General features: G+C 49.7%; 1 protein-coding gene across 50 annotated transcripts in view; it reads right to left on the bottom strand.

Annotated features, from left to right (window-relative positions):
* CACNA1C (calcium voltage-gated channel subunit alpha1 C) overlaps window positions 1-19177 on the bottom strand; it is a 723808-nt gene that overhangs the window by 239174 nt on the left and 465457 nt on the right. For all 50 annotated transcript variants that reach the window (XM_016922741.4, XM_016922778.4, XM_016922781.4 and 47 more), the window contains exons 4-5: window positions 10721-10860; window positions 2209-2348 (exon numbers count right to left, since the gene is read on the bottom strand). In XM_016922741.4, coding sequence (XP_016778230.1) covers window positions 2209-2348; window positions 10721-10860 — 280 coding nt within the window. The remainder of the gene's footprint in view (window positions 1-2208; window positions 2349-10720; window positions 10861-19177) is intronic.

Below are 19177 nucleotides of genomic sequence, written 5' to 3'. Positions count from 1 at the left end.
GACCATGCTTGTTCTTTATGATACGTCCTAATACCCCTCATAAAAATTGCAGGCCCCTAATAAATACATAGATAACAGGTCGGGGCCATTGTGTCCATTTCGCTTGGTTGGCTGGCATCTGGAAGTAACTCCCAGTTGCTGTCACTGACACACTGGCGGTACCATTACAAGCTCCTTAAAGTCATGTTCAAAGTCACTGTCATCCTCCCTTCCTACTTCCTGATTTTGGCTATTGAGTTCTGGCTGATTGACAAGGAAAACCCAAATAATTTAGGCTTCAAAAAGAAGTGGGTCCTGGCCATGATATATGCAGTTTCTATACCTAAGTACCCCCAGACAGTTGAGGCCGAGTAGAGAAAGTCTGCTTTAATTGTGCTTGTGTGCTCAGCTCTGTGTGCCTTTTGAGCCTAAGACAGGCCACAGGCTTTGCCCAGGGAGTCCCACTGCAAAGAAAACAAACTCTTTCTTTTGCTTATTCAGTAAGTTCCCTTTGCTTATGTTGTGTGGGAATCAGAGGCAACAGAAGGCACAGTTCTGGGTTTCAAGGGGCTTATAGTGTAGTTTAAGAGACAGGATATATGTGTAAAAATCCAAGACAATTGGCCGGGCGCAGTGGCTCACGCCTGTAATCTCAGCACTTTGGGAGGCCAAGGCAGGCAGATCATGAGGTCAGGAGATCGAAAGCATCCTAGCTAACATGGCAAAACACCGTCTCTACTAAAAATAAAATAAATAAATAAATAAAAAAAACCCACAAAAAAACAAAAATTAGCCGGGCGTGGTGGCAAGCACCTGTAGTCCCAGGTACTCAGGAGGCTGAGGCAGGAGAATCGCTTGAACCTGGGAGGCGGAGGTTGCAGTGAGCTGAGATTGTGCCACTGTACTCCAGCCTGGGGACAGAGTGTGACTCTGTCTCAAAAAAAAAGAAAAAAAAAAAGAAAAAGAATCCAAGACAATCAAGAGAGATATACCACTTAATTCTTTAAAAGAGGCAGTGCTGTATGGCAGGAAAGAGAGCTGGTCTAGAAATCAGGAGACATGATTCTAGTCTTGGCTCTATTGCTAGTTAATTAAAGTCACAGGAAGATCTTTTCACTGTTCCGTGCATGAACGAAAAGTAAACTGGTTAATATAAAGTCCCTCACATTTCCACGGTTTCATGACTCCAACGATACCACCCAGCAGCACTCCCGTAACCAAGTGCTCAGTGCATGCCATGGGTAGGAGAGGCTGTGCATTCGGAGGTCCTCTGTCTTCCTGTCCCTTACACCATCTCCAAACTCATCTGGTCCTAGCCTAGTCTGAGGGGTCTCCTATGTCTTGAGTCATGGGCCAAATCTACTGGAGCTGAACTGAAAGCAAAATTTAAGCAAATGAGTCCAGAATTGTTCTCAGATACCACAAACTGAAGAGGGAAGAGTAGAAGGAGTTCTAAAGTGGACTGAGCTCCCAGGAGCACCTTGGGCTGGGGTTTGCTTGCGCCTTCCCAGGGGCCCTGAGGCCACTGTGTTCAGTACCTGGGGTGCATCCATAATGGGCCAGGCTTCTGGAGAAGTGGCAGAAGAGGCGTTGTCCGTGTGACTGACATCCGGATAGGCAATACCTCTCCAAACCCTTCCCCTGATTCAGAGAGCGGAATATCCTCCTCTCTTTGGGAAAAATAAGTTCTCACAATGACAGGCGTGGTGTTTCCAGTAGGGCTCCTGAGGCCTGGGCTGCCCCATTTGACAGGAAGGGAGGAGAGGGCTGGGAGAAAGGTCAAAACAGAACTTTCAGAACATCCACTGATGCTTTCCTGATTGTTCTTTGGAAAAACACAGAAAGTAGAGATAATCTCATTGGCTAAAGTGCTCTGGAGCCTCGGGGATTAGCCACCTGGCTCTTCTGCTACAAAATGTATTTAAATTCCCATCCCAGGGCCTCCAGGGTGGCTCAGATGGCCACTTCCTTTATGTAGGATTCATGTGGCTGAGTGACTGCTGTGAACTTTCTCCAGGAGTTTCCAGGAGCTGGGACCACAGTGTGTTTGAAGGCACTTACATCCGAGTTGGGCTCTTCAGATCAAAGGAACTCATTTTAAAACAAAAACAAAAACCTCTCCATTTATATGGAATCAGGTCCCTTTGCAGAGTGTTCTTGGCAATTCAGCAAAGGACAGCAGAAGGTGGTGAGGAGATAACACTGTACACAAGAACGGGCTTCACTTACTTGGGACTCCGGACACCAGCCGCAGGGGGCGCAGCACGCGGAAGGCCCTCAGCGCCTTCACATCAAATCCGGCCCCTTTCCCTCCGAGAGCGTTTGCCCCATCTGCTTTGGTTGCTTGTTCTAAAATTGCACTAAAAAGCCTAGAAGAGAGGAAAGAGAGAAGGACTGTCAGGACTGGGTTTTCTTTTGCCCAGCTGGGGCTCTGACCTCTGGATACAGCCCCGAAAAGCAGATTGCGCAGGCATCTCCAGCCCAGGGGCGGGCGTTGTGGGTGTGCGTGGAGTCTGTGGGTGGTTGTAAGCTGACATCCCCTCAGTGTGGGTGGTGGCCATGCCCAGGGTGCCACCATGGCCCAGGGAGGCCTGAGCGAGCTGAGGGGCAGGCCCTCTGCTGTAATAAAGGCAGGAGCTGGACAAGCGCTGGACAAACGTGGGAAGCAGGTGAAGTCTGTTGTCAGTCCTTATCTCCTTGAGGAGCCCTCTGGCTTCTCCATGGTATCCTAGCGCCCCTCCCAGGTGTGCCAGCAACCATGTGCTCTGTTTCCCCACCTCCTTCCTTCTAGATACCCCCTCTCTTTGACTTGTTCCTGGCCCATGGAAATCTCCTTTGTGCTGGCCTTGGTGGCTGCTCAGGAGGTGCGTGCTGCGCAAATGAATGAATGGTTGAGTGGTTAAACAAGAAGGTCTCAAGTGGGGTAAAACCACACGTGCACGTAACTGAGACACAGGGCTTTCAGCCCTGCCACTTTAGGTCTGAGCTGGCATATTCACTCCTCCAACAAACAAGAACACCTGCGGTGTGCCGGGCACTGTTCCAGACACTGGGGCTATAGCAAAATGGACAAAGCCCTTCCCCTCATGGAACTTGCATTCTAGCAGGGAGACAGACAATAAACTGAGCAATCAGTAAACAGACACTGCAGCTTAGAGTGATGAGTGCTGAGGAGGAGGAGCGGGGAGGGGCTCTGCAGAGACAGGGTGAGGGCCGCCTTCCTTCCCACCTGAGAAGTCTGCACAAAGAACTCCCTGCAGGTGACACCTGAGCAGAGGCCTATGAGAAGTGAGGGCGGGACCCACTTCACTATCTGGAGACTGTTCCAGGCAGAGGAAGCAGGTAAGCCAGGGGCCCAAGGGAGGGGCAGGGTGTGCGTTAGAGGAACGGCAGCGACCAGTGTGGCTGGAGCAGGGCAGGGAAAGGGGAGAACTGTGGGAGAGGAAGTCGGAGAGGAAATAGGGAACCCCACCGGGTGCTGGTATCCTCTCTGAGACAGAAGCCATTGGGGGACTTTGAGCAGGAGTAACATGATCTAACGACAGGTCTAAAAGAATCATTCTGCTGTTGTGGGAGACTCCCCTGTCGGGGGCGAGGCCAGAGACCAGCTGCTGCAGTCATCCAGGCGCGAGACACTGGTGGCTCAGAACAAGTGGTGGTGTTGGAGGTAGTGAGAAAAAGTTAGATACCAGATTTACCTTAAGATAAAGTTAGTGGGACTGGCTGATGGACTTGATGTGAGGTGTGAGAAAGAGAGGGGAATCAGAGAAGATTCCAACAGTTTGGGCGTGAGCAACAGGAATGATGAGATATGGCGGAATGGACATTAAGCGTTCTGCTGAGAACTTCTTGAAGTTTGAGTTGTTGCTTGGACATCGAATGCATGTCTTGAGTTGGTTCTACTGTGTCTGGAGGTCAGTGGGGAGGTCCAAGCTGGAGACAAAAGCACAGCAGTTGTATAGTTCATATTTAAAGTCAAATTGTATGTGACTACCTAGAGGAGGCCAGTGCAGAAGGTGAGGATGTGAAAGCACCCAACCCTGCAGTGCTCCCACATTGAGGGGTCAAGAGAGGAGAAAGCAACAAAACAGACTGATGAGGGATGGCTTGCAGAGCAGGGACATGGAGAGAACGGCGCCCCATGAACAGAGTGGTCAGTGAACAGGCGGTGGTGTCACGTGCTGCAGAGACATGGCTGGACACCGACCGCTGGGTTTAGCAACACCAAGACCATCCAGACCTTGAAGGCATCTGTGTTGGTGGAGTGATGTGGACAAACGCCCAGCAGACATAGGTTCAAGAGAGCATGGGAGGAGTGGAAGGCCGTGAGGATAGACAGCCCTGGCCAACAGAAATCTGATGCAAACCACAAGTGTGGGCTGCATGTGTAATTTACCTTTGCTAGGAGCCACATTAAAAAGTAAAAACAGGTGAAATTAACAGTGATCATAGATTTTATTTCACCCGACATAGCCAAAATATTATCATCTCAACATGTAATAAATATAAAAAATCATTCATGAGACATTTGTCATTCCTTGTTTTGTACTAAAAATCTTTGAAATATGCTGTATGTTTTATACTTATAATTATTATTATTGCAATGCAGATTAGCCACATTTCAAGTGCTGAATGGCCACGTGTGGCTACCGTATAGACAAGTCTTTTGGGAAATTTTGCTGTAAATGAGCAGAGAAAAAAAGGGGGTTACTAGAAGTGGGAGTGGAGTCAAGAGGGTTTTGTTTCTGAATGGGAGATATGACAGCAGTTTTCTATGTGATGGGAATCATCTAACAGAGGCAGAAAATGTGATGACATAGAAGCGAGAGGGAACCATTGCTGGAAGGACGGAGCTCCTTCACTGGCAAGAAGGGGATGGGTGCATGCGAAGGGTGTCCACCTGTGCAGGGGCAGCGCCGTGGGTCGTGGTTCAGTGAGAAGGCGCATTGTCAGCATAGACGCGTGGTTGTGGGAATACATGAAAGTTTCTTCTGATTGCATCTTTCTAAGGGAACTGGGGAACGAGGCCATCAGCTGAAAACGTGAAAGGGGAAAGAGACGGGAAGTGTGACGAGAGAGGCACGGGTGCTGAAAGAATTCGCTCAGAAAGCAGAAGGGTGAATGGAGTGCGGACAAAGCAGGAGGGCCCTCAGGTGTCACCGAGGGCCTCCTCGAGGTTGGAGGTCATGAGTGTAAAGTGAGAGTCTGCTCAACTTTGCAGATTTCTTGACCCTTTCCAGGTACCAAGCAGATCTCTGGTTGGACTTGCTTAGGGTTGGTGTTTTTCCAGGTGTGCAAGATAAACAGACAGAAGACTAAGAATGCTGAGCATAAATGCAAGTGAGTGAGGGCAGCAGTGGCACATGGCATCTGAGCTGGCTGGAAGGAGGGTGGACATGGTGGCAGGGATGAAGAGTGCGGTGGGACGAAGGGATCGTGGGAGTCAGGGTGAGAGAGGGAGGGGACAGGAAAGACGGTGGTGCTGGTTAGAGGGTAGGATGTTAGATTTGGGATTATGGGGGAGGTGTTAATCAGTGGTGAGAGGGATATTGGCTATAGCCATGGGATTGGGACTACTGAGATAGGCTCCCCAGAAGCCAGATATCCAAGAACGAAGAAGCTACTGCAGGAAGGTGGAGAAGTGAGTGTTGGAGTGAAGTAGAGTGAACCAAGAGCCCGTGTCCTCAAGGCACAAGGAGGGGTGACTCAAAGGTCTGCAGAAGGCTGCAGTAAAGAGAAGTAAGGCATAGAGGATCTGATGACACAAATGTCAAAACTGGAGGGCTCCAGGGAGGTGGGGGTGCAGTGGAGCAGAAATCAGGAGCTGGCAGGGCCCCCTTAGACCTGGCAACCTGGTGCAGTGGAAGGAGGCTTCTGGGAGAGGAAGTGGCCGCCTGCTGAGAGACAGCAGAGAAAGCTGCGCCCTCAGGGGAGAATCAGGAAGTGACCAGAAAGGAAGCTGAGAACTGGGCCACCTGTTTTGCAAAGTTTTGTTGGAATTCAGTTACACCCACTCATGGAGATACCACTCTTGTCCCGCTGCTGGGCAGGGTGGAGTAGCTGGAACAGAGACTGCATGGCTTGCAAAGATGAAAACCAGCATCTGGCCCTTACAGAAAAGTTGGCTGACCCTGAACAGGCGAGGGACTATGGGGATGGGAGGGCACAGTGGGAAGGTTTCTGCAGCGGGGTGGTGAGAAAGGAGGGATTAGATCAGAGGATGCACAAAGCCACATGGGAACAGGAGTCCGGGTGATGAGGGATGACTCAATAATTTTGGGCTTTTCGTGGCAACCAAGAAAAATAGGGGAAAGGGCGTGCAGGGTGATTTCTGTCCTTTATACCCAGAGAGGATGCTACAGATTCATTGCCACAGAATGCACTACACGCTGGGTCGTGTTTCTTCAACAGAGGGGCGTGGGATCAAGGAGGGAGCCCAGGTATTAGGAGTGGGTCTCCATATCAGATCTAAACTATGAACCAGGGCAGCTTTCATTCAGAAGCAATAGGCTTGAGCTCTTAAGTGACTTATGCCCCAGGTATCTGGATCTAGAAATGGGAAGCTGCAGCTGGGGGATTAGCCAGACGCATTAGCAGAAGTTCAGGGCCAGGCAGGGCTGAACGATGAGGGGATTGGTCTAGAAACGCTCCATGGAGGCCCCCAGGCACAGACTGGCTGCGTGACTGGCGTTCTGGCTCCCCTAGTCCAGAGGAGCTTCCCTTCTATCTGGTCTGTGTCTTGGACCTCTGAGCGAGACTCTCAACAGTGGGTTCTGCAGCCGAACGAAGTTTGAGAACCCCGTCCAGGCCGTATGTGCAGTGTCTCTCAGCCTGGCAACCTGATGGCTTCCTGTGTTAGCTGGTGAGGCCTTGAATCCCAGGCAGAAGTTGCCAGGATGGGGGAGTGGGCTTCTTTCTCCACAAGGGAAATGTTCTTTCCACTGAAGCCTAGATCGCTGAAACCTGAGGAAATGGAGACCAGTTTGCAAATTTGTCAAACAACATTCCAAATGCAAACCAGATTTTGTTCCCAGTATTTCCTGCAGGAAAGCAATATGCTGATCGGAGTAAAAGATGTTCACAAAATACTATTCAGTGAAGGGAGTGGAGATTAGACAACTTGCCTTTAACTCCTGCCTCAAGTTGAGACTCTTTATTAAGTATCCGCTTTTAATTCTGAAAGGGTAGAAAATTCAAACATGGGTGTAGGAGTGGCTGGTGTATTTCTCCTCAATGAGACGTTCTAAAGGCAAAACCACTGCTTGGTGCCCACTGGTCCCTGAGGGTTGGACTCTGGTGTGGACGCCTGGCCGAAGGACTGCTCTGGGAGCTGTGTCTGGCAGATCTGTAGTCCGGCAGTGGAGCTTTTAGAAGAAAAGGACCGTGAGGCTGTGGAATGATCGTGAGGCCCAGAGAATGGGAAAGGCAGGGCCTCCACCCTGCTAGGGAGGTAGGGATGCAACAAAGCCTCACTGGCTGGCGTGGAACCTCCTGAGGATCCACTGAGGATTCCACGGTCCCTCGGTAGGGGCAGGTGGATCTGAGGCCGCCACAGTCCCTCCGTGTTTATTCAGCAATCCCACCACCAAGAGGCCTCTGCTTTAGGAAGGAAAGAAACGCCACGTGTCTTGTGCCACCAGAATAGCAATGCAGAGATGAGGCTCTCAGCCTGGCACTCAGGCAGTAGGCAGGCAGGTCCACCTTTCTCTAGGGCGAGTTAGGCTCCCCCAGCTTTGTGGGAGGCCAGGAGAAACCTTCCCCTACAGCTACAGAGGAGGGGCCAAGGATAGCAGATATTTTCCAAGAGACACAGGGAAGCAAAGGGCTACCCATTTAATATTGCAAAGGAAGCAGAAAAAGGAGATGAGCTGAAGAGAGGTGGTAAGCTGCACCCTGCAGCGATGGGGGATCGTTACAAGGATGGGCTGATTTAGACAGGATGAAGAGCCCTTAGGAGAAGAGAGACTAGGTGCCAAATATGTCCCAGTGCAAGACCAACCACGAGCTGGGCAACTGCTGGCATCATAACCTCTGTGGCTTAGAAACAGGAGCACACAGCTGGATGCCTCCCTCTCTTCACCAGCCTCATGGCCTAGGCCCTAGGGAGATGTGACTGGAATCTGGGCTGACCCCAGAAAAAGCCTGGCCCCCTATGGTTGTGTGGAGGAGCCTAAGGGATGAAGCCGGGTCCAGACAGGCTGCAGGTGAGGCACCAGGTGTGGGCCAGAGATGCACCACTGCACTGCCTCCCTGTCAACCCAGGCAGGGCCCCTCCCTCCCAGGGCTCCTGTTCGGTGCCTACTCACCCTGTATTTCTTGTCTCTGCTCCCCCGACTCATGATTTCATTAAGACCACATATGGGGCAAAGCACATATAATCAACTCCAACTCACTTCAAAATTCCAAAATTTTGCCTAAACAAAATTCGTCCCTGCAAGTCACCCTCATCCCTCCACTGGTCCCAGAAGCATCTGCTCTCATCATTCCCAAGGCTCTTTCCTATGCATGTGCAAAAGGCTCCCAGGAGACTGAGGCCTTGAGAAAGATGCCAAATTCTAAAAAGGATTTAGGGGCATTTGGAACAACCCACCTTAAGGACTTTTGCTATGGTTTACTGAGTCATTCAAGGCATGCGTTTAGCCACTCTTTGTTTATTCTGGCATAAGCAGAAGCAGCAAAATCTCTCCTATAGCTGCATGCACACCCCAAGTGCTATGAGCCAGAGCTAGACCTGGCTAATGATGCTAATGACCTTAGTGCACCTCGTATCACCCAAATATTCCTGAGGTTCATGTGGCCAAAGTGCGTCATTCATTGGCCAGGCAAAATAAAGCAACAACAACAACAACAACAAAAACCCTAACATGGTTCCAAGCAACCTTATGAGCCATCCAGATGGCCAGAGACAAGGAAATAACTTGCAAATGATCTCGACGTCCTCCTGCGTTATTTCCTGCAGTAAAGACCAGGCACTCTCACAAGATGGTGAACGGCGGGTCCTCTGGAGACGTCCACAATGGCTGTGTCTCCTCCGGGATGGCACAAAAGGATCCTCCAAAAATAGGCCTCTGGGATAAAGAGGTCCTGACAGTCTGACCTTGACTCTGCAGCCTGCCAGGACTTCAAGAGAGGGAGAGTCCAAGGTGGCGGCCACTTGAGCACTCACTGGGCTCAGAGTAACAAGGGATTAGCCCAAAGGAACCGGCTTCTTCTCAAGGTAAAATCTGCTGCAATGGGCTCCCTCCTATTACAAGACAGATGTGTTGATGGAACTTCATCACCTGCGTGTTTTTTTTTTTGAGACGGAGTCTCGCTCTGTCACCCAGGCTGGAGTGCAGTGGCATGATCTCGGCTCAATGTAAGCTCCACCTCCCGGGTTCACGCCATTCTCCTGCCTCAGCTTCCCGAGTAGCTGGGACTACAGGCGCCCGCCACCTCACCCGGCTAAGTTTTTGTATTTTTAGTAGAGATGGGGTTTCACCATGTTAGCCAGGATGGTCTTGATCTCCTGACCTCGTGATCCACCCGCCTTGGCCTCCCAAAGTGCTGGGATTACAGGTGTGAGCCACCGCGCCTGACCTCACCTGCATTTTAATAACTTACACTTCACCAGTGTATGTAGGCCTGTTAGGTACAAATATTTTATGGAGATTCTTTTTGTGAGGTTAATAACTTATTTATAAGGAGATCTCTTCTACATTTTATTTAAGATTCTTTGCATTGCTGTTTTGAAAGCCTAGAATGACTCTACCTTATCTTATGCTACAGTGGAGCAGGGTGTCTGGGGGAAGCTTCATTTGATTGGGGTTTGGTTACCTGTCATCTTCGCCTTTCATAGTTCCCTGTTTCCTTCTCATCCACCTGTCTTGAGCAGTCTGGTTTTCTGGGGCCACAGAACCAGGCCCCCTGTAGAGCGAGAATGGGGATGAGGCCTCTGTACAAGTCCAGAGCACAGGCACAGCCTGTGTGCGCCCCACCCTCACCCCATACCTGCAGACTGCATGCTCACGGACGAGCTGCCCCAAATGCGCTCAGTGATACAGCAGGGAAACTGTCAGAGGAACTGCGGGGCCAGATGTGGTCTGAGATGAAACGAAAGTCCTTAAGCAGGGGGATATCCTACAGCGGCACAGAGCAGCCTGGGTTCCATCAGGAGCACTCAGGTCCAACCGTGTGTGCATGCTGTGTGGGAGTGGTGGAGAGGGGTGCTCTTGGGTCATAGCCCCTGTCCCTCTGGGGAAGTCTGAATTCAAAGTGATTTTCACGGATCCTTTCTTCTTGCCTGAAGCCCAGCACAGTTAGGACCAAATTGAAAAGAGATAACACAGAAGGAAGAAGAGGGATGTACTGGTGAGACAGCCAAGTGGGGAGGGGTCCCCAGAGAAACTCCAGCCAGCCTGAGCACTGGGAGGAGTGCACACTGGGATGGAACCGCAGAAGTTAACGCCACCGACTGCAGCAGGGAGAAGCCTGACCCCTCCTTTTCCTGGGTAGAACCTTGGAATCAACCTGTGAGGCGGGAAGCCCATGGGCAGGAAGGGCACTCTCTCACTTTGTTAAGAGTCTCTCTTTCCCTTTCCGTTCCTTTTAGCAAAATAAATCTCATTTTTCTCACTCTCTAGATCATCTGCGAGCCTAAATCTTTGTGGCTGTCTGACAACGACCCTGTCTTCAGCTGACTTAAGGAAAAGTCCCGCAACACTGGTAAGATAAAGGGAAAGAGATAGACAGTGATACTTACCCCACAACCACAATTATAAAATCTAGTAGGTTCCAGCCGTTGCGGAGGTAGGCATTGGGGTGAAAGAGGAGTCCATAGGCGATTACTTTTAAAAACGCTTCCACCGTAAAAATTATGAGAAAGAGATATTCCACTCGTTCCTAGGAAACAGAAATAGAAAAGAGAGAAAAAGAAGTCATTGGTTTGGGGATTTGGAAAGTTTGGAACCAGTAGATCTCATAAGTAGGTGGAAGACAATGCTGCCCCCTCTGTGGTGGAACCAAGTGGGGACACCCAGGCCAAATTAGTAACTCCACGACCTGCTCTACCATGACAGCACCAAGCTACTGGGGATTACAGGATTTTTTTTTTTTTTTTTTTGCATCAAAGTTCCCCCATGAACATGTAAATATTAGACTAGTGGAAAAATTTCATATTTTTTGAAACACTTTATTTAATCAGTTGACATTTTATTGTGCCCTCCCAGAAGAGAATTCATAGTGTCTCCATCTAAAGGGAAACAATGTCAGGGCCAAAAGAGAAGGGGATAAAGCACAGCTCCTGGAAAACCGTGCTCCGATTCTGCAGGAACAAGCCCTGAAGACAGCAGACTTGGTCTTGGGGAGGGTACTAGCCGAGTTCCTCCAAAAGACAGAGCAAAAATGCAGCCACAAAGAAATGGAGACAGTGAAGATCCCTTAAGAGCAGCCCAGACAGAGGCAACCTGCTCACATACACCGATCCAGAAATGTGAAATCTCTTTCTTGAGAAAATAAAACCTTCTGTCCAAAGACATCGAACATTTCAGCAGAGAAAATCAGCACTTTGCGGATGGAGGCAGGCACTGGGTGGGAGTGGAGAATGGAAAGAGCCCCTCTCTTTCCTCAAGGGGCAGAAGACAATCTTCTTCCTCCCCTGCCACCTTGAAGAAGGGCTTTGCATTTAAGGATGCAGCTCCCATCCCTGGGAGCCCAGAGCGAACAGGACAAACTTGTTGGCTCAATTAGAGCCAGCCGACTCTGTGCTGATTCATGCACATCCCTCGCCACTAATTGCTTTCTCCCACACCCCCATCCCAAGAGCAGAGCGTTAATGGCCCCCACCAGGCAAAGGCTGCCTGGATGCCTTCATGCTCCACTGCTCGCCTCTGTAGAAGCCTCAGCCATCCCTCACTGGAGCCACGAAACACCCATCCACATTGCATTCAGGCATAGGCCCTCCAGAGTGCGGCGGGCCTGTCCACAGCCCCAAGTGGGCACTCGGCTCAGAACCCCTAGACCCATTTTCCCCTCCTCTGCGAGTCAGAGGGAGCTCTGGTGTGTGCACATGGGAGCAGTGGTGAGGGGGTGCTCCAGGCTCACCCACATTCTGGAGGAGGGATGTTGCCCACAAAGGCCCACCTCCTCCTGCCTAGCCAGCTGGGAGGTTCCTCCAAGGCAGGGCCATCGGGAGCAGGGCCAGATGGGAAGCTCTGCAGGGAGCCATCAGGCCATATCAGTACCCTGGGCTCCCATTCACTCCATCACAATCCCCTGGGCATGTAGGGAGTGCCAGCCTCACTGTGAAGCAGTTTGAGGATGCAAAATTAAAAACTGTAGAATTCTGGGCCCTACCCAGACCTACTGAAACAGATCTTCTGGCTATGAAGCTTGGAAATGTGCATCGTAGACAATCTCCAGGTGTTTCTGAGGTACCCGGAAGAACCACCAGCTCACGTGCGGACGAAGGCCCAGATTATGCCACGGCGTGGGAAAGGAGTGCAGGGGTCAGATTTCATCAGCGTCTCAGAGGCAGATTTGTCCTTCCCTTCCTGCCCATTTTTGTGCCATAAAATTGGTTTAGGGAGGCAGCTGCCTTGGGGTTGTGAACCACAAACAAATCACAGGACGTGGGAAGCTCCAATCTTTTAAAGTCAGGTGATGTTGGGTTAAAATGTACATCAGGGCAAAGTTAAAGGAGAAAACATGAGACAACACAGCACAGGGGAACCTGAGGATGTTTGTGGGAATGGGAACAGTGGAGCTGTCACACAGCCACTCAGCCCGTCTCCTTATCCCCAACCCATGATGGTTCAGAGCTTTCATGTCTGCCGCTAGATGACAGGGTCACCTCTTTCTATATTCCCAGAAAGGTGAAGCTGAGATGGGAAAGAAAGCACAGGAAAGGGAAACACACAAGTTGGGTATCCATTAGGTGTCAGGTGCTTTCATATGTGCTGGCTGCTTTCACACTTCCATTCACCTGCCCACCCATCCATCCATCCATCCACCCACCCACCCACCAATTCATCCATCCATCCATCCATGTACCCATTCACCCATCTATTCATCCATCTTTCCATGCACTCACCCATCCATTCATCCATTCACCCACCCACCCACTCACTACTCATCCATTCATCCATCCATTCACCCACCTGTCCATCCACCCATCAATCCATCTATCCACCCATTCACCCATCCATTCATCTATCTTTCCACCCATCACCCATCCATTCATCTATCCACCTACCCACCCACTCACCACCTATCCAGACAGCCACCCACCCATTCATCCATCCATCCATTCACCCACCTATGCACCACCCACTCATCCATTCATCTACCCATTCACCTACCTGTCCATCCATCCATCCATCCACCCACTGATGCACCCATCCATCTGTCAGTCCTCCCACCCACCCACCCACTCACCCATTCTTCTAACCATCCAACCACCCACTCATCCATCCACCCACCCACCTATCCATCCACCCATCCATCCATCCATCCACCCACCCACCCACACACATACATACATATATATACCCACCCACCATCCAACCACCCATCTATACATCCACCCACTCACCCATCCATCCATCCACCCACCTATCCATTTATTCAGCTATCCATCTATCCACCCACCTACCCATCCATCCATCCATCCATCCATCCATCCACCCACCTACATATATCCATCCATCCATCCATCCACCTACCTATCTATATATTTATCCATCCATCTATCCATCTACCCATTCATTCGTTCACCCACTCACTCATTCATCTATCTGATCATCCATCTACTCATCCACTCACCCACCATCCACCCACTTACCCACCTATCCATCCACCCATCTGTCCCCTCAGTCATTCATGATCGGTGTGGCACAACTAGTTGCATTGCCAAAAAGTGACCCTGTATCTCCCTCTGGGTTGTCTAGATAATGAGCCCTCCAGAAGAGGTAGCACTCAAGCACAGAACCACTCCTCCCTCTGGCAGAGAGAGCAGCAATATCCTGAAGGCTCTGAGGGCCCTATATGCTGGGAAACTGGCATTCCCAGACAACTCCTATAAACAGCTGGCACCCCTAGTCCAGACCGCCTGGTACCAAGCAGTCTGCTTATTTCCTCATTGACAGGCTGCTTTCTCTTGCTTAATTGCCCTATAAAAAGAGAGAGCCATGGGTCGCGGGGTGTGGTGAGGGCCCTCCACTTGGGTACAGGTTTACTGCAGGGCCAGCAGCATCCTCGACCTGGCATATCTCTTTTTGAGATGGAAGGGTTGGGGGATGTGACTTCTCTTGTTGACCTTTGGCCTTGGCAAATTTTCCCAAAAAAGCCTATCCTTTGATCCATGCCATGTAACATTTGTCCTGCATCCTGGCATAGAACATGTGGAGACCCAGAGGGACCTGTCCCACCTGACAGTGATCATTCAATCCAACATTAACTCAAGCATTCACAAACATGTTTATGTAAGTGTTGGATGCTGGAGACTTGAGGAAAAAGTCTCAGAAAAAAGTCTCAAGGATGTAGTGGTACAATGCAGGGCAAATGGACAGATGATTCCAATACAATTAGGACATGGCATGGCATTCCGGAGGCAAGCACAGCTGGCTATGGATGGACTTCCCAAAGTAAGAATCTTCAAGCTGAATCTCGAAGGATGAAGAGTTGTCCAGGTGAAGAAGGTTAGGTGCTGGGGGTAGGGAGTAGGGAATGTGGAGGGGGTCAGGCATTGCAGGTGGAGAGTGAACTAAGAAGATGGGAAGTATGGACAGCTCTGCTATGCAAACATTTGATTTGGCTGGAGTGAGGGTGTTGAAGTAGCAGGGCTGGAGGGCCCGGCAGGAGCAAGATGACCAGGAACTTTGTGGCTCTGCCTGGATGCTTGGATTCCATTCTGAGGAGAATGGGAATGACCTGGTGAGATATGCCCTGCAATCTGGCACTGGCTGGAGAATGAGTGATGGGGTTAAGGGCAGGGGAGTGACCCATGCAGAGATCATGGAGATGGGAGCCAAAGTAGAGACAGTGGGATTGGTGAGATGTAGGTGGATTTGAGAGGAGAAAGCATGTGCTTTGTTTTCTGGTTCTACGTAGGGGTTGAGGGAAGAGGCAGTGCAGAGATGTGCAATGCCCCCTCCCTGAGGTTTCTAATTTGGGTGACTGTGTGGATGGTGATGCCTCTCACTGCAGCAGGGGACTTTACGAAGAGGAAGAGGGGTTTTGGAGGAAGGTAGAGACATCAGTTATGAACTTGCTGAAATGGAGATACTGGGGATCAGACCTACAGAGGTGGGGCCCGGAGCAGAGTTCATCTTGCAGGGGATGGCTGAACGAGGAGAGTGTGCAGACTAAAGAGAAAAGGGCAGAGGCTGGGCTCCAAATCAGTACGGAACAGCCACTACAAACCCCCATTAGCATGTGCATCCCATCAGAAACCTCATCCCCAAGAAAGCCCCTTCACATTATGCGAATTTATCTCCAGCAGAAGTTACAGGACCTCTCTTAAAATCATGAAGTCTGGGAGAGAAAGAAACTTAAAGGTTATCTAATTAACCTCCTCACCTGAAAAATTAGGATTCTGACAAGATACTCAAGCCAGGGAGAAATGCACAGAGGACAGGAAACCAGACTTTCTGACCTTCAAGCCAAAGGTCCGTTCATCACATCTCACCTGCCGGGGTACTGGAGAAACGCAGTTCACTGGTACCACTTATCCCCAGAGACATGGCTGGTTTCACAGTCATCATGCCTGATTGTTTAAGGGTCTGAGATAGAACTGGAAGGGCCCAGGGAGCCAGTAAGAATGGGTCTGAACAGGAATCCAGAGAAAGACAGCTGCCTATTGTTGAAACGTCTGGGACACGGTCACTGTGTAGCATTTGTGTGCAGTGTGTGTGTGCGTGTGCTGACTAAATGTTGCAAGAAGCAGTGTTATTCACTCTGACCTTAGAGGCATGACTGCCCTTCTAGAATTACTTTTAAAAAAAACAACAAAAAACATAAACAAGCAAGACAGCTTGGTTAATTCCTTCAAAACATATGTTGTGCTGTCATAGAAACATCTAAGGGCGAGTATGAATGGAGTGAAGAAAAGAAAAAGTTGGTCAAAGACTTTTCTCATAGATGCCCCAAGTGCCTCTTGTTCCTTGAACATACAGTTCCGCGGCCCTCTTCATGCCTGAACTCTGAAGCCAGAGGCCTGTGTGCCCTCCTAAATCCTGGGTGGTCACAGAGCTCATTGAGAAGGCACCAAATATTCAGCATGCAAACTGGCCCTTTTGGTGATCTTGGGAAATGGGAAGCTTTGGAAGCCAAGTGGAACAGACGAAGACTCCCATTCTTACTGTTCAGTGTTAAGGTTGGATAGTGTAGAGGAGGTGCGAACAACTGCAGAAGAGAGAATGAACCCCAGACCAATAGCATGGAAACACCCAGACTTTCAAAGCTGCAAATGGGCCATACCCAAGGCCTTGGGAGCCCACCCCTCACACCAGTGTGCCCTGGATGTGGGACACGGAATCATAGCAGATCATTCTGGCTCTTTAATGACTGCCCTACTGGGTTTTGAACTTGCCTGGGGACTGTGACCCCTTTCTTTTGACCAATTTCTCCCTTTTGGAACAGGAAATTTTACCCGATGCCTATATTCCCATTGTATCTTGTAAGTAACTAACTTGCTTTTGATTTTACAGGCCCATAGGTGGAAGGGATTTGCCTTCCATCTTGCTCCTGCCGGGCCCTCCAGCCCTGCTACTTCAGATGAGTCTTTGGACTTTTGAGTTAATGCTGAATGACTTAAGACTTTGGGGGGACCATGGAGAAGGGATGATTGTATTTTGCAACATGAGGACATGAGATTTGGGAGAAGGCAAGAGCAAAATATCGTTTGAGCATAACCTCACCTAGATCTCATGTTCAATTGTAATCCCTAGGGTTGGAGGTGTTTGGGTGATGAGGATGGATCCCTCATGAATGGCTTAGCCCATCCCCTTGGTGATAAGTGAGCTCTCTGCATTCCTGTAAGATCTGATCATTTAAAAATGTGTGGCACCTCTCTGCTCCATTCTCTCTCTTGCTCTGTTCTCATCATGTGATGTGCCTGCTCCCCCTTTGCCTTCTGCCATGATTGGAAGCTTCCTGAGGCCTCCCCAGAAGCAGATGGCACTATGCTTCCTGTACAGCCCACAGAACCATGAGCCAATTAAACCTCTTTTCTTATACATTACCCAGTCTCAGGCAGTTCTTTATAGCACTGCAACAACGGCCCAATACAGGCTGGAAGGGATTCCCCGGCGCTCCTGGAGGACCCTGCTCCTCTGACAGTGGGTGGATCCCTGCCAGCCTTGAGGCAGGCTGATGACCTTGCCCACAGATAGCTCCTGTCTTCTTCCTTTCTATCACTTTCTCTTCAATTCCATTTTTCCTTTATTGCTTCCTATTTCCATCTTCTTCTCCCTTTCTTCCTTCTCTCCCTGTTCATTTCTTAGATCTCCTACTGGCAACTGGGGGGTCCATGGCCACACTCATGTCTGAAATATTTAGAAGAGGTCAGTGGAGAGAGAGCCCCAGTTCCAGGAATCATGATGGCTTCTAAACACTTGCGGAGCTAATTAGACACTGATGTGTACAGGCTATCCTAGTTTTCCATTTATCTTCTCATGTATATATTACCACTCTTTTCAACTACATTATAAGCTTCTTGAGGACAAAGACTCAAGAATGAGAATAATAATGATGAGTCTTTACTGATGAGAAGTCTTTGAAAGACGGTAATAATTTTGATTCTGGCACCAACTGGCTGCACATCCTTGGACAAGTCACTCTACTTCTCTGGGTCTATTTTCTCATGTGCAAAAGGACGTAAGAAAATTACAGTGCTGCAAAGAGCTCTAGGCCTCCACAGAGGGCTTCGGGACAGGTGCAGGCAAGGGGAAGGCTAAGTAAGGAGGCTTTGACTCCCCATCCCCTCTTGAACCAGAGCAATGCCATAATCCCACATGCTGAGTGTCCAAGGGTCCTAACACAGTTGAAGAGGGTCCAGGGAGCCAATATGACAAAGTGTGGACAGAGAATACACACAAAAAGCAGCAGCAGCTACCTATTACTGACCAGTCCGGAAGAATTTTACTGGCTTTATGTGCCAGGTTCTGCATAAGATTTGAAAAGAGGGATCAGTGTTTTTTTCGTTTTTCTTGGAACTTTGAATACCACTTCCAAAGCGGTAGCTAACTTCCAAAGTCCCTCCAAGATGCTATGGCGAGGGAGACCGCCAGGCCCTGGTTTGTGTGCATTTCTGCCAAAGGCACAGTGAGATTTTAGGACATGGGACGGAATAAAGAGCTCCTCTTCTTCACTTCCTCTCCTTGTTGTTCTGAGGATCACCATGAATACAAACAGACTTTATAATAAAACACCCTCCATTAATGAGATTATTAATATTTGTGCTTTAGGGGAACATAGACTCCTTGTGAGCAGAAGCCATGCCAGGGTAGATCTCCTGGGACCAGGACAGTCTGGAGAGACTGACTGAAGTGTCTATTCCCATGTGCACAGTAGAGCTGGGGGATGCTCACCCACCTGTGCTGAACACTGTATGGCTACATCCACTAGGTGACAGACCCAGGGTGTGAGAACTCATACCAAGACAGCTTGTGTGTGCCCACCTAGATTTATGTAAATGTACTTATGGAAGCCAGCAAGAATTCTCCACCAAACAGAATTGATGAGAAGCCCAGTTATGCAATTCCATCTCAGTACAAGGTGCAAAAGACAATCAACACAATAATAATACCTCAAGCAGCACATTGTATCTCAGGTTGTTTCAGAACTTGAATACTCATCAGCCCGACCTCTACATGCATTTCCTGCCTATTCTCTGTCTGAGAGATGAAGGATGCACAACCCCTTAGCTCTCACTACCTCATTCTTCTCCCATGTATTCATCCAGCACGCCACAAATACTTCCTGAGAGTTGCAGCACTTTGCTCCACTTGCCGCATTGCCCTCTCAGCGCATCGATGAGTTGGAGAATGTAAGAGGCTGGGAGAAAAGCCAGGACACCCATCCCAAACTCCTTGGGATACGGAGGTGAGGGGGCTGATTCAAGGACACATGTCTTGCCTATGTGAGGGGCATGAGGGTTTCTCCGTGGCTGGTCTGACATTCCTTCTGCTGAAGCACGGCCGTCTCTATCCATGGACTGTCT

The sequence above is a fragment of the Pan troglodytes genome, chromosome 10 (assembly GCF_028858775.2).
Source record: "Pan troglodytes isolate AG18354 chromosome 10, NHGRI_mPanTro3-v2.0_pri, whole genome shotgun sequence".
In the NCBI taxonomy this organism is placed as follows: domain Eukaryota; kingdom Metazoa; phylum Chordata; class Mammalia; order Primates; family Hominidae; genus Pan; species Pan troglodytes.
The sequence above is the reverse complement of the archived record's forward strand: the minus strand, read 5'-3'. Positions and strand labels throughout refer to the sequence as shown.